The sequence below is a fragment of the Corapipo altera genome, unplaced genomic scaffold (assembly GCF_003945725.1).
Source record: "Corapipo altera isolate COAL_440 unplaced genomic scaffold, ASM394572v1 150, whole genome shotgun sequence".
Lineage (NCBI taxonomy): Eukaryota > Metazoa > Chordata > Aves > Passeriformes > Pipridae > Corapipo > Corapipo altera.
Genome location: NW_020884941.1, coordinates 3077376 through 3093162, shown reverse-complemented (window position 1 = coordinate 3093162; position 15787 = coordinate 3077376). Strand labels below are relative to the sequence as shown.

At 39.2% G+C, this 15787-nt stretch overlaps 1 protein-coding gene across 2 annotated transcripts in view; it reads right to left on the bottom strand.

Annotated features, from left to right (window-relative positions):
* The window catches only part of SPECC1L (sperm antigen with calponin homology and coiled-coil domains 1 like), a 66064-nt gene that overhangs the window by 33742 nt on the left and 16535 nt on the right, over window positions 1-15787 (bottom strand). For both annotated transcript variants that reach the window (XM_027661541.1, XM_027661542.1), the window contains exons 3-8: window positions 13487-13646; window positions 10929-12562; window positions 8912-9119; window positions 3122-3195; window positions 2464-2639; window positions 580-743 (exon numbers count right to left, since the gene is read on the bottom strand). In XM_027661541.1, the coding sequence (XP_027517342.1) occupies window positions 580-743; window positions 2464-2639; window positions 3122-3195; window positions 8912-9119; window positions 10929-12562; window positions 13487-13646 (2416 nt within the window). The remainder of the gene's footprint in view (window positions 1-579; window positions 744-2463; window positions 2640-3121; window positions 3196-8911; window positions 9120-10928; window positions 12563-13486; window positions 13647-15787) is intronic.

Sequence of the window (15787 nt, the reverse complement as noted above, 5' to 3'; positions counted from 1 at the left end):
ACAGCACACAATCAGAATTATAGTAAAGTCTGTTGTCTCAACAGTGAGACCCCTCCCATTTTAGAAAATATTCCCTGTATCTTTTAATAAGTGCTACTGGCTGGATCTTAATTTTAACTTTAATCAGTGCTCTCAGCATAAGAATACAAGTTATTAAAAGAAATAAACTCAGTTCTAGCTACTACCTGGCTTTTAGAATGCTTAATTTGGTACATTAAGTTCACATTTTAATAATCAGGCTGAAATCAGCTGTGCTGCCAGCTATAATTATGTGTGTCATATGTGTTTATGTATTTCTCATATACAGGAGCACTGAATCAAAGCACCCAGCATATGAGTCACTGGTAATGCGACAATAAAGAAAAAAATAAAGACAAGACAAAAAGGGATGCTTGCACTTCACTGCAGAGAACAATCTGTTCTGCAGCCCAGTTTGGGTTGGTTTGTGTCAGCCATCACCTACAGGCCACGACACTGGGAAATAACTTACCTTTGGTTCAGCTAAACCAGCACAAGTGACCATGTGAATACCTGCAGAAGGGAGAGTTGGTCCAGCCCCTGCCCTGGCTGTTCACCCACCTTGGGAGGCGCTGTCAAAGGACTTGATGAGCGTTTTCACAGTCGGGGTGGGCTCGGAGGAGGTGGATGATCTGCGGCTCAGGCCCATTCCCTGCCTCAGAGCTGCCAAATCTCTCTCGACAGCGTTCATGTAATTGTACACTCGGCCACGTTCCTCTTCCTGCCTGAAATCAATGCACAGCTCATTTTAGGCATTTAAAAAACGTTTCAACCTGCGAAGTCTCAAAAAAAACCCCAACAAATTTGAAGCTGAATTAAAATCTATAGTCCAAATAACCCAGTTGTCTTTCCACTGTAATTCATAAATAGATTATCAACCTAAATTATCACTGTAAATTCTTATTATTTGTCAGCAACAGAGCTTAGCATCTGGTGAAAAGTCTGTCAAATCAATACTTGATTTAAGGCTTAATTCCTGCTCCTATCTCTCACACACACATGGATGGAAAAAATTGAGCCTTAAGGATTTTACCACTTCAGCTGAAAATAATCATCTCTGAGGGGAGAATCTTTTTTCCACCTGGAAAAAAATTCAAATTAATACTAAGGAGGTAAGAATACATTTCTGGCATACATCTTTAGGCAGCATACGAATCTGTTTCATAAAAAAATTAGATTTTTAGTACAGAATATTTATGGCTATTGTCTTCAGTGTCACTTACAAGACAAAAACTGTTTGAAGCAATCTATCTTCTACAGTCTGCAATAATTACACATTGACTGATTTTTCCTTCAGACACTGTAATAGACTTTCCTAATACCTTCCCTCCAACACAGTACCTATATCACTTCCAAGGAAGCTGATTCAGTTGCCTGCAGTGAATCAAATGTCAAAAGATGCTTGTGTATAAATAAAAAATTATATACTGATTGGAATCAGCAAGCCAGTTCTACTTGCAGAAGTGCAACTGCAACCTCAAAGGTTCACTTGCAAGCAGTAACTGAACAACTACAGTTCTGCTGGGATGTGTCACAGTAAGAATTGTTCATATTACTCAGCTTGGTGATCTTCAGATGAGATGCCTCACGCCCACCACTCATCCATCCACATAATTTTCCACTTTCAGTGTAACCAGTCTGCTCTTCCTACCATCAGTTCCTACCAAATTCCATAGCCTGTGCTATCTCATATCCTACTGGATGCTGAGTTAAATGTAATGCATCCTATAAAATTCCTATTCACATGGAAAAAACCTGTTTACTATATACACATCATTACTATAATTGTAAGCTATTTGAACCCTAGAGACAGTGAAGTCAGGGTTCAAATGGTGCTGTCTAAGATGCTCCTATTTGAGGACTTAAATGCTTCAGAAAGACATATAACAGTTTCTAAATAACTGGAGCACCTAATTCAAGCCACAATACAACCTGGTTTGAATTATTTTTATTTAAAATGTTTTTATATACAAAGCATCTCTAATTATCAGTGGAAAGAAAAGAGTGCAAGATATATGCAGAATTAGATAAAGGTTTCTCCTCAGGTAAAAATCCAGCTGTGTTTTTAACCATACCAAAAGCCTTGGCTAGTAATGAGAAATATTAATGATGGTACAGAATGATGGTACAGAAAAGGCAACACTGCCTGCTTTTCACCTGAGGGAAGTGAAATCCTGTTTAGCTGGACAAATCCTCCACTTCAGTCTGGTTTTGTGAAAGTGCCAAACTGAATATTCTTGGGTGGATTAAGTATACAGTATAAAGAAATAAATATTGTTCTTTTCAAAGTGTGCCTATGTTGACCGTGGAAAGCCTGGATAAAGCAGTTTCTTGAAACACGGATCCTCACGAGAGGATTTAGGAACTTCTGGAGTCAAAACACTGGATTTCCAGAACTGTACCCCCCTGCCCAAGGACACCACCTCCCTGCTGTCCCTTGCATACTTGCGTGACTTGATTTCCTCCAGCTCCTTTGTGAGCTTCTCGTTCTTCTCCTGAGCTTCGTGCAACCTGCGCTTCAGGTCCCCGATCTCCTCCTGGGCCTCGGACTTGATATCGTTTGCAATCACCACTGCAGTCTGCAGGTCTGCCTGGAACTGGCGCCACTCTGCTGACTCCTCCTGCCAGCGAGAATTTTCAAGTTAAAAATAAAAGTTATCCTTCATATTCATAGTTTTTCCTGCGCTGTTACAGGAAACAGTTTACAGGAATGACAAAGGTACTCATCTGCCATAACCAAAATTGCAACTTCAATTCAAGAGGTTTTGCTGGAAATAACTAGATTTGAGATCATGGATTTCTTTTCCAAAGCAAATAAAATGTTCAAAGTGGAGGTGGCAAAAAATTAATATTAAACTACGCATCGGAAGACACAAACATTTTCTCCTGAGCCCAGTGCCATATCTTTGTGACAATGAGAATTTTCCTGAAGTTAATTGTTTAGTGTCTGTAGGTTAGTAAATATATTCCCCTGATACCTGCCTCTCAGAAATAATTATTTTAATGGTATTACATCTAATCATATTATCTTTTCACGATTTCACATGCAGGTCTTGTGATATTCTATGTTTACAATTTAGTGAGTTTTTAGGTTTTAACCTACCCGCAGTCTCCTGTGAAGATTCTTTATCTCTCTTTCCATGTCATGCTTTTGGTCCTGAAGTTTTTTAACTGTATCTGGAAAGAAAGTCAAATTCTCTGTAAGACCTTAGTCAGGGACTATTTACTTTAAAAAAGTAACTGACAAACCTGCAAATGCGTTTGAAACCTTACTCAGAGAATACATTTTTATAACCAAAGTCATCTGGAGAAACACAGTATGAGAAGAAATAATTTGCCAGCGAGTGCTAATAGGTACATAATTCTCTGCCTGGTGAGGGGAACAGCATTAGCAAACTCAGTTCTTATACAAATCCCAATTCACAATATTAAAATGACACAGCAAAAACAAAGAACAAATAAACCAGGAAAGCAATTTGACATGAAAGGATCCTGAAAACATGGATGTCTGGGGATTTTCCCTCCTCAAACAAGCTGCAGCTACACAAAGCCCGTTGATTCACAATTTACTCCCTGCCCAAAGCAGCTGACATAACACTCACAGCCCTGCCTTCCATGGAGATAAAATTCTACTCATAACCCCAAGACTCTGACATTCTTGTCTACCAAGCTACTATTTGAGGGTGAAGCAAGCTATATTTACAGCACAAGGCCTAACAGTCTGTGAGATCTGTTCTGAGAGAGATGGTCCCCTAAATCTGTCAGCAGCCACACAAAAGGGTTCACAGCCCCATCAGCACCAGCTCCCCTTGGCGTCTGACAGACTGGCTACTGCAATTATTATTCATTTGCTACTTCAGTCAATACACAAGGACAATGTGATTGATTACTCCATTCTTATAACTAAGCAACTAATGAGGAAGAACACAGCATAAATTTCTAATTAGCCTGTCACTTCACTGATCCTGGGATTCTAGGATGGTTTATTTCTGTAGTATCGTGTAGCTGTTTCCAAACTGTAAAAACGATGGAGCAACTGATTAAATGCAATTTTTCTTCAGGTTCGTTATTCCAAGACCTGCTGGAAATAAATATTTTTCCTGTATATTAGCAATACTCTTTCCACAACATGACTGAAGATGCCTAATACATTTAGGCTCTTCAAAACAAAATCCTTCCCCAAGAGCCCCAAGTACAGAGGCTTTGAATGTCACAGTTAATTTCTTTACAAGAATGACATAAACCTCAGTTGGCCTGAAAGCACGATAACCTTTCAGGCTTGGAAAAGTTGAAACACTAAAATTAGACAAGATATTTCTGTATTTATCTCCTCCTTATAAGACTGAACATTTTAAGATGCATCCAACTGATCTTTAAGCTTTTAAGATAAGCCTGACAGGGTGGGCCACCCAAATCTCATGGTACCATGATATTTAAGTAAAGCTCTACAATTTTTAGCTTGTCTCTGTATACACAACTTGTTTGAGCTAAAGTCAGCACTGAGAGAGTAGGTTTAGGTCAAAGTTATAAAGGTTGCTCTCCCTGCCTTTTCCTTTAAACACATTTTGAAACAAAATCAAGTCGATGTTAATTTTGACTTTTAAAAAAAGTTCAAAGAAAAAGTGTTTTTAAAAACAGAATTTGTTCTACTACTAAAAGCAAGCTGTCTAAAAATAACCACAAACCAGAAACTATAAATGCACCTACAGTTAAGGCTTATGTAGTGCCATTGTTTTGAGCTTTTGTGAGATATGAAACGCACCATTAAGTTTTAATGTATTTATGCTTTGAAGTAAAACACAATGGTCTGAATATTCTGCAGGTACCATAAACAATACAGAGCACTCCACAGCAGTTGTTGGAAACAGTCTTCCACCTCAGTCAACCAAAGAGATTTTTAAAAAAGAAAAACACACCAAATTGCAACTGAATTTGAAATGTAGTGAGGAATTAGGATTAATACAAGTGATTTCACCTTTTCCACCAATTATAGCCTGAAAATCCAAGTAGTCAAAATAAGTAGAAGATGCATTGTGGAATCTTTCCTTTCTGCATCCCCACAACCTCCATAATTCTTCTCTAACACAAACCTTTCCCACCTCCACATGCCCAAATTTTCAGCATGGTAGGACAGGTACTTCTACCATTATCCAGTCTCCTCCTTTTAAGGATCATAGACAAGAAAGAGGATCGAGATAAAAGGAAAAGTAACTACAGGTTGGGGTAAATAAAGAACAAGGAGACTGTTCTGATGAATGAATAGGATAATCAAAACACAGCAAACTGCTTGTGTTTACTGCAGGAGCCAATTACATCTACATTTTACAAAACAACGTTGATTTAAACCACAGTTGGAGAAGGCCTTGCCTCTACCTAGAAGGCAGAAAAATAAAATTAAGGGACATGCAGACTACAAATAGCAAAGATTTGCAGACCTATCTTGCTTTTGAGCTCATCATGTCAGACAATACAGATCAATGCAACAAGAAAGCTGAATTTAAGGGTCTGCCATCAGCCAAAAATCCCCACCAACTAACAATTAAAAAATGAATGTCCAATTGACTTTTCCAAAATTATGTTAGAAAAGGCCTAAATATGGTAATGCAAACATTTAATTTCATAACTGCTGTCAAGATCCTTTTCAAATGAGCAGAATTAAAAACTAATGCTGTCAGCTCCATAAAAGAACTATTTATTCACTGAACTTTAGATTCATCAACCTTCTTGCTCACCTACCCTTGTCCTAAAAATTTACTGACTTAAATAGTTCAACTAGGAGAACCTACACGCTCAGCAGATGTACCTTGTGCTGAGAGAACAGGCAATGATTATTTTCAGGCATCAGAAGAAGATCTGACAACTGGTAAGCAAACCTACAAATACCCATTTTCTGCACATCAGGAGACAAAGTTTTCTGAAAAAAAAAAAAAAATCCCCCACAAACTCTTATTAACTTCTTGGAAGAATAATAGGTTTCTTTTCCCCCCTTAGTCACCAAGGATGAGTAATGTGACAGCTGGGCTACCTGACTACAGGAAAGTTTTTGGGAAGGCAGAAAGAAAGCCAGAGGTACCACGCCATCTAGTGCAGTGTCTGCCCTCCCCACCTCCTGCCAGCTGCCCAGTCCCTCCCAGTCCCCCACCTCCACACCAGTACAGGTTGTTTCAGCTCAGTGCAGTGGTGAGGATATAAAACATACAGGTTATTTTAATATTTCTTAGGCTTTTTAGATACAATACAGAAGCACTGTGCTTAAAACTCCCAATTCCCAACAGTAACGAGCTCAGCTGCCACATTCTGCAGTTCCCACGTCTGGATGGATGTCAGGAACACACTGGTTTTAATCAATGCAATTTGCATCCTACTGTCCAAATCCAAGAGATTCCAGTTTCTGCAGGCAGACAAACTGACAGCTAAAATGTGACAGATCAATACTCAGATTACTGTGAAAAATGTTTCATTCCAGGTTCATTGTGCCTCTTTTTGGTGTTTGAGAAGCCCACAGTGAAGCATTCCCTAAGTGCCAGTGCTGGAGAATTTCCCATTCCTTCATTACTATTTGTGTTGGTTAACCATTAATTGAATGAACACTCACCACCTCATCTGTGAAGTATCTTTTTCCTAAGTGTAAAGTCCATCTTTTATGAATTCTTAAAGTGATAATTCTCCATCACTTACCACTTGTCATTTTTCAGTTGTCTTACCATCATTTTCCTTCACTCAGTAACTTTGCCTTTAGGCAAACTGCCTCCTTAAAGGGTGGGTCATAATTCTTCACAAATTAAAATCTAAAATAAAAGTTCACTAAAGAAAACCTTTATCCTTTTACTATTACAGTTGGTTATTTAGGCTGAAAAAATCAACATTCTTCTAGCCATTGTTTTATAATACCTAAACCTACACTAAATTCTCCACATTTAAAAGCAGAGGCATTATACCTTTGGCTGACAGAACACCACAACTGGCCAAAAGTCTGAGCAGTGTAAGAGAACTTACCAAGATATGCTTTTCTGTCACTTTAATACAAATTATTAGAATTCTGTCTTTTAAATGTTTTAAGTGTTTTTCTGTGTTTTAGATGTACTACCTCCAAGTCCCAGATTTTCCACACTGCTGTTCTTTGCTGCCACTGCTTAGAGGCTACAATGAAAAAACGCTCACACCGTGTTAAATTGTGAACCCATGAACAGCGTTTTAAAGTGGTCAGAAAATACATATTTTTCAAACGTACACGATTCCTCGGGTGCCATCCCTTCGTGCTGCCACTAGATGCCACTCTCCTTCCTGCATATAACAAAACATCCCTTGCTTCCCCCGAAAGGATCACACCGGGCCATCAGCTGAATTTTCCAAACTATTTCAAGAGCAACGAATGACAAATATTGTTGCGATTTTTGTTGAAAATCTCTGCCCTGGCAGAGGTTTGTCTCCCTGAATTTTTGCCATTTAAAGTGAAATAACTAACAGCTGTTTTGTATCCCCAAAGCAAAAGTCTCTAAAACCTAAAGCTGCCTTCTAAGTGGATATTAATATGCTGATACCTAAATATTTACTTGACTACAGTGCTGCTCCCTGTATGAATGTATTTCAGTTAAGGGATAAAAAAATACCAGTAGAAAAGAAGTGTTCAACCTTTCTGAGTGTTTGCTACAAAACAACTGCAGGAACCAAGAAAGAGCTGCTGACTATGTGTCTGAGCTCCTGCTCCCAGGTAAATGTCTGTATTTTAGCACAGAAAGAGAAAGAAAAATGCATAATAAAAAAACAATTTTGTAAAGAGAAACAGTGATTGCTTTTCAAGATAAAAGAAGGGTTGCTTAGGGAAACAATGCTCACAGCCACAAGTCTGAAGATACCAGCTTCAGCTGAATGAACAATTTAGCTTGCTTAATTTTACTTGATAACAGACCAATTTAAAACCCTTTCTATGAATATTTCCCTCGTTGTTAAAAGGAATCATGCTTTGGGTTTCTTGTTATCTTGTTTCATCTTTGAACAACATGGAAGACCAGTAGATATTTGAATTCTGTAAGCAGCAAATTACAAATTATTACTGTGCAAATACAGCTTGCCAGGGTACAGTTGCACAAGTTCTTATTTAGATGGAGACTAATTGCAGAATTCCAGCCTGTGGTAGGAATGTCTGAGCAGGTCTTCGAGATCAGAGAGGGAACTAAGGCACAGAGAGCTAGACAAGTACAGAGTAAACATGAATTTCATTTTAAGTCCCAACCATTTCTTGTACAGCAGCAAGAGTCAAGAGATGAAATTTTATTCTAACTTGCTTGAAGTTCGTCATATCAATTTTTAGGGTCACAGATCAGTTCCATAACTTGAGCAAGTGTACACAGGAGATATACATATCTCCAATACACCCACACTGCCAAGTCAGCTGACACTTGTAACTTCCAGGGCCTCCATTCTCTCATTTCTCCACTAAAAACACCTTTCTTTAGCTGGGAGAAATTATTATTATTATACACTTTCTCAAGCTACCTGGTAGCTCCTAATACTTGGAAACTTGAAAGAGAAAACCTGCTTAAAAAACAACAGCAAAACACTAAATCAATCATGCAGTCTCCAAAACCCAGGAGCACTCTATCATTAAGTCTGTAATTACCTGGTTTTCTACTTTGAAAAACAACTTGAAAACAGTATTACCAGATTTCGTATTTGTTCTCAATTCACAGGTTTTCATTCCCACACCAACTGGGACTGGAAAAGCAAAGCCAACTTGATTTTTTTCCCCTAGTGTGTAAGGATTCTTGCAAAACCCAGTCTGACTTGAATTCAGACATACAAAAGACAAGTGAAAATATTTTCAATATTACAGTGTTCCACTTCAGCTTTTCTTAAATTATCATTCCTCTCAAGAGAAACTCCCCATACTTACTCTCCAAATCAGATATGATGAGATTGTCATGCAGCTTCACAGCACGATGCTGCTCCACTTCATCCTCCAACTCAAAGATAGTTTCTTTCATGTCACTTCTCTCAGTCTCTTTCTCATCCAGCTCTGTTCGAAGTTTTTCCAGAGTCACATTGAGATCCTCAATTTGTTTTTTGGCTTCTTCTTGGAACACTCTGTATTCATCTTCAACCTGAAGAAGAATGTATCTTACCATAACTAAAACAGTTGCATACTAAACACACTTTTAGATTTGTAACTGCCACACTTACAGTGTATTTCTGAAAACAGAAAGGTAGGGGAGAAGTGCAAGCCTTTACCTATGCATTGTTCTAGTGCAACTATCTTCCTGAGCCAGAATTAAACTCTTTTATTCCAGAGTTAAACTCTTTTATTCCCAAGCTGGATATGTGAGCATTCCCCAGCTGCTCCAACAGCAGTGCCCTGTATCCAAGTGAAGCACCATCGTAGCCAGGCTGTGGTTTCACAGCAGCTGATCCAATTTAAAATGGAGCTGCCATGGAAAAGGGATGGGGTGGTGGGGGAAACTCTTCGCTCTTTCTTTCTCTTGCCAAAAAAGAAAAAGCCTGCTCTCTTCTGTGCATCAAGTTTAGTGCTGGCTGGACCTGCAGCAGGTTTCACATTTGTGTGTGAGATGTGTTAGTGAGGTGAAGCATTCTCAGCATTACAAACTATGTGAACTGAAATTAAAAAAAAAAAAAGAGAAGGGAAGAGGCAGTTGCCTTCTCTCTTTCAGGAGCAGGGGGAGAGGCTATTTTATCCTGCCTCATAAAACTGTAACATAAGTAAAAAGCTGGGATCAGAGGCACAGGAACATTAACCTAACAGCAAAAACAGGGTGTCAGAAAAACAAAGAGAAATTAGGTCGTGGCTTAGGTGGGTCAGCACAGGCAGGCACCAAGTTTAATAGACAAAATTCCCTGCTTTTAAATCACCTGTTTCAGTGGTTTTTATTTTAATAGCACTCTCCAACTTTAATTATTAAAATTATTTTATTATGTCTTCATCCCAAGTTAAGGTTGATTCTGACTGGCTCGTGATCATGACTAGCATGTTGTTTTGCAGCTAATACACAGTTCAGACACTAATTGGCATAAATTGTCTCATCAGGAAGATATACCTTTAAATGCATACTTTACATTATTAAATGAATGTTATGATTCTTGGGTTTATATTAAATTATAGCTTTTACTAGACATGCCTACTGCATAAACTAGTTATATTTGAGTCAGAACAGCTGGTCTAGAACTAGAAATATGCATTTCAATCCAAAACCCATTCAGTACATAAGCTGCTCCAGGATGGATCATTAGTAAAAAACCTCCATGTATTTGCCATATCTAATAATAATTGCTTGAAAGCTTATCAATATGTTTTGATTTATTTTTTTAATTTAAAACTAAAATATGTATTCAGGAAATTAAATTAAATTAAGTAAAATCTCTGTCTACCTCAAAATTATTTTCTTGAGAAAGAAGACACTTTTCTGTTTTATTTATCATTAGTTTATTCTCAATTAACTGAACCAACTTGAATATGCTGAAGCTTCAAAATATTCTCTCAGTACCTGCGAAAGGTCCTTCAAGTCATCAACAGTTGGGTTATCACTTCAAACTTTGATTCCCAGTCCTTTCTCAGGGACATCCCTCTCCCACCAGTCTGGCACTAATTCCTTTAAACCCTTGCAGAAGGCATGCAATTTAAGCACTAAGTTAGCACAGTATCTTAAATACTGTTTAAGTTTGGCCATCCTGTTTTTAAAAAGTAACACAACAGTTACCCTGTAGCCCAATCTATCCATATAAAATTTTTTAAAAGCCGCCATCATTTTCACGACAGAAGTTGAAAGTAATCAGTCCTAACGCTACTGCAACCCAGTTAACCTCATAATTAATGCTTTACTTCTCAAAGAGCTACAGTGGCCAATAATAATCCATGTTGTACATGGGATGTTAGGACTCAACAGTGTTTTGAACACTACCTTAGCAATGGCGTCCTGCAGTCGATTGGCGTCGTTGCGGGTGTGTGCCAGCTCCTCCTGCAGACCACTGGCCAAGCTCTCTGCTTTTTCTTTATCCAGCCTGACACTCTCCAGCAGATCCTGTATGTCTGATTTATCTCCAGAGTTGTGTATTGAATACAACTCGGCCACTTTCTGCTTTTCGTGCTCTAACTGAGCCTTCAGCCTGTTCATCTCGATCTGGTCACTGGCCACTGTGGTTTTGTACTCCTCCAAGGTAGACGCCAGCGCTGTTTTGCTCTTCTGCTCTGACTCAATAATCCGTTCCATGTGGTGATTTCGTTCCTTTAGCGCCCCTATCATCTCTTGGGCCTCCTTATTGTCTTGTTCTGCCATCTTCAAAGTGTTGCTCAAGTGCTGCTGGACACCCAGCAGCTGCTCTCGCTCGAACCGGGCGTTCTCTGCCAGGTCCATGTAACGTTGCTCCAGCTCCATGTAGCGACCGCTTTTCATGTCCTCATCGATCACGTACGAGATGTGGTGCTCGTCTAAAAGGGACCGGAAATACTCGATCTGACGGCTGAAGTGTTCTAACTTGTCACTCTGCTGGCACAAAGATTCCATAAGGATTACTTTTTCCTCTCCAAGTCTTTCATTCTCACTGTTCAGTTCTTGTGTTATTTGTTGCAAATCTGCAAGCTCTTGAAGTGTGGCTTGGAGCTCTTCAGCCGTACTGTGTTGGTTCTCTTCCATCTGATGTATCCGCTCCGTGAGACAAGCTACGGACACTTCACTTGCATTGCCACTGCTTCCCTTCCTAGATCTTTCTATACTTGGTACTCCTTCAGACTCTGAAGATGATGGAGCATCTAAAGCATCATCACTTGATGTCAGTGGCTGATAAACTTCACTGCACTCGCTGTCTAAATTATCCATGGAATTACTGTGTTGGTTGTCCATCAGAGTGTTTTCATCCTGACTTAACAAGTCTTCCATTGACCCAGGAGCAGAACCTTCCACTGAAGATGTCAGAGTGCCACCACCATCGCTGTGGTTGCCAGCTGTAATCTCTGGACTCAAAGACTGATAGCCAAACAGTTTCTCAGAGTTGTCCAGCCTTTGCTCCAAAGAAAAGCCCAGTGCATTCAGTCTGTCTTTTAACATTCGATTCTCATTCTTCAGCTGGTTGAGCTCTTCTCGGATGGCAGTGTTTTGTTCCTGTAACTGCAGCAATGTAGACTCTACATCAGTCGGCTGATGGACAACAATGGCCTCTTTTTCTTCCGATTTTTCGTCACCTTCAAGCTGATCTTCGTTGAGTCCCAGCTGAGCCCGCATATCCCTCAGCTCATTTCTCAGGTGCAAGATTTCCACATCTTTAGTCTTCGCCAACGTCAGGAGATCGTTCACCTTCGCTTCCAACGCAGCTTTGTCGCTGATTTGATTGTCTGACTTGGACTTGCTCATGCGAATGTCCGACTCGGGGTTGGTGCGGCTGCGGGAGCGCTTGGCCAGGACCGTGTCGTTGGCGCCCTGTCCCGCCAAAGGCAGTTTTTTGCTCTGGCTCAAACGGGAACGATCGCGGATTCTCTCTCTGGAAGAGCTGGACTCTTTATTCCCAGACGAGGTGCTGCGCTTAGCTGTGGAACTGGAACCTGTACGTGTTTTGAAAGTGAGGAACATGAATTCAAAACACAGTACCTGTCATAGAACACTGTGTGTTTTCTACCAGCAATACAGTGGTTCGTTTTTGGAATCTCAGTAGTAAATACATTTCACAGAACACATCTACAGTAAACATGTACACAGCATTCAGCATGAACCAGCACAGTTAGATTTTAACTGAAAATGAGTTAGACCTTGAAGTTTAATATCTTTAAGTTTCTTTTTTCGGTCTTCAAAAGCTTCTGATAAATTGTGCAAAAACTGCAGCAGTGCTTTTCCTATGAGTTCAAATTGTCTCTCTTTTCACTAGATCTGAATGAAAGCTTTTAAGTGATGAATTGCGTGTTATGATTCCCCAAAATGAAAGTTAAGTTTTTTTGTATTTCCTCATTGCATAAAGATGAAGACAGACCATTACTACTTTATGTCCAGATGCTTTACAGCTTTACTGAATTCAGCATTTCTGAATCCAAAACAGAGCAACAGAAGGCAAGACATATTTCCATCCATACTGATAACACACTAAATGATTTCACTTTTCTGACCCATTTCTGAAAGCTCTCTTACTTTATTTCTACAAAGCAATACCAAATGTCCAAAATGTTCACTGTAACAAGTGATCTTAAAGATTTAGTGTTTATGTCATGGATTATTTTCAGACAAATCTGTGATTCTCTAAATGAATTATATTATCTAGTTTTATATAGTAGTTGCATAATCAGTTCTGAAAAATTAAAAGAAACACCCTCCAGAAAAGCAATTACATTATTAAAAATAGGAAAAGAGCACAGAAGGTGTGTGATTTGACCATGGCATTACTGACCACTTCATTAGGCAGCCTGCATCCTCGATACATAATATGAAAATAAAAAGCCACCCAACCACCATCTTTAAGGATCCACATGTCCATTTACCTGCAATAGTTTTGGGTTTATTTTCCAGACTGTTCATGGCTGTCCCTGGAGCTGAAGATGCTGTTGATACACAAGTGTTCTTCTTGGCCTTGACACCGTTGGTCATTGTCACTCCACCACCACCAGCCATCCCCGCTAAGAGGTCATCGTTACTCTTAGTCTGAAAGAAAGGGAAGAAGCAGCTTTAAGGCAGCTGACTGAGAAGTCTGCATAGCCAACAGTTCTCCTGTTAAAGATTCCATCAGCTTAAAAAGTACATATTTGACTAGTCATGTGTCTGGGCAAGAATGTTGAAAAGTATAACTGCACATATGAGTGACCATAGAAACAGAGCCTTCTCTCAGACAAAATTCTTAATTCTTAATAACAAGGAGAAGAAAAAGAATTAAAGCACAGTAACATAACATAGTGTAAAGCTTCTCAATTTTGACTGAAAGTTTGCTGTTGCATAAAAATGAAGGCAATTCTTAGATAATTAAACCATCAAATACTAGGAAATTAGTATAATGTCCTCCAGTAGAATATGGTGAAATGTTTTCTGGTGGATAAGTTCACAACAAAAAGATCAAACCAAAGAACAAGAAAAATCAACCCAAAATTAGCAAAATACCCTTTCTAGCTCAAAATACTATGCGACAAATTGCTAGAAATTAGGATAGTATTCAGAGGCAGGAGAAAAGCCACTCTTCACCACATATCCTTGCCTTGTTCTCATGCTCTTTACTAGACACTCTCAGAGATGAGATATTTGTTTAATGGACTTTTTATCTCACCTTACAGAATCATTACTGAAACTACTGTGAGCCACAAAAGCTGCCTGGAATGTGACAGAGCAGTGAGCACAGGATTCTCAACAACCAGACTCCCAAATAGAGAATATATCTTTCACAATGAAGCAACTCTAAAAATACTAAGCTCTTGAGCATTAATTGGCAGCCGTTACACTCTTTAAAATGCAGTTTTTCACATGGTGAAACAATCAAAATATCCTCAACATTTTTCCTGTTATATGGGCAAGAAAATTAAAAGAAAACAGCTGTGTTAGTAGCATTCCTTGAGTAACTGTATTATGCAGCTGCATAACATATCTGAACTCTCATCCACCATCTCACCTAAAATTTAGTGCTTAGGAATTAACCAGTTGCTTCACATCATGACTTTCAAATTCTGCAGGTTTATAACTTCCAGCTCCCACAGATATTCATGCTAAAAACTATATGCCAGACATTACAATTCTATTCATTAAGAATGAAGGTACATTTGGTTAATTAAAAAAAGAAGTTGCATGTCACTCTGTTCTAGTCTCTTTTTGCAAGTGCAAATTTCAGAACATTTAGGAACACTCATCACAACATTGTGGAAAGGGCATGGATGGGATCTGTGCCATTTACAAAGAAGAGTAGCTGCAAAACAAAAGGGAGCTCAGGAAGAGAACATATTTGCTCTGCATGCAGTTGACAGAAATACAGAAAATTTACAGATAGAAACATACTTGTCAGGGTAAAAATCTTCTAGGACGAGAATGTTTTTATTGAATCTTGAAATGGTATAACCTTCTAAAAAGGTTTATAAAAGGTTGGAAGAAAACACATTACTCTGAGGATATGATGTGCATTTAAGCTTGTTTTCTGCTATGAAAAAGCCACTGTTGTTCTATCCTGCTGCTCTCCATGTGCTCACACGTTGTGCTGAGCAAACAAGGCTTTCCAAAGGGCTCCTTCCTCCCAGGAGCCAGACCAGCTCCTCGATCTGCCATGTCCCAGCCATGCAAACAGCAGAGGCAATGGAAGTACCAATAGGAAATGAAAATGTTGGAGGGCTACAAAACCCCCCCAAGCCCACCCTGTTCCTGTGGGGAGGGTGGGCTGAGCACAAACCACTCGTGTACAACAATCCCCATCAGCCTGTGGCTGAATCAGATTTTATATCTAATCTAAGCTAATTTTGTGGGCATGGGGCAGAGGGGGAGGGAAACAACCTTGTGCTGCAACTGTCACCTAAACCAAGGCATCACAAAAAGGCACAGAACAGTGATTTTCTGTTTTGCTGCTGAATCTGCCAACGTGATAGTTCAAATGGACCATTAACTGTCAGCATTTCTACCCTGTTGAAAGGGTGGGGAAATTAGATTAGGCTTTTAGACACTTATAGTACAAGTACATGTTATCAAGCCAAATAGGTCAAGATGTGACTCAGCTTGAAGGAAAAGAAAAAAACTACGTAAAATACACACTTTCAGACATTAGTCATCTCCAGTCCTTGCTGAACAAAGGAATTTAAGACAGCCATTCTTTTTCTGAC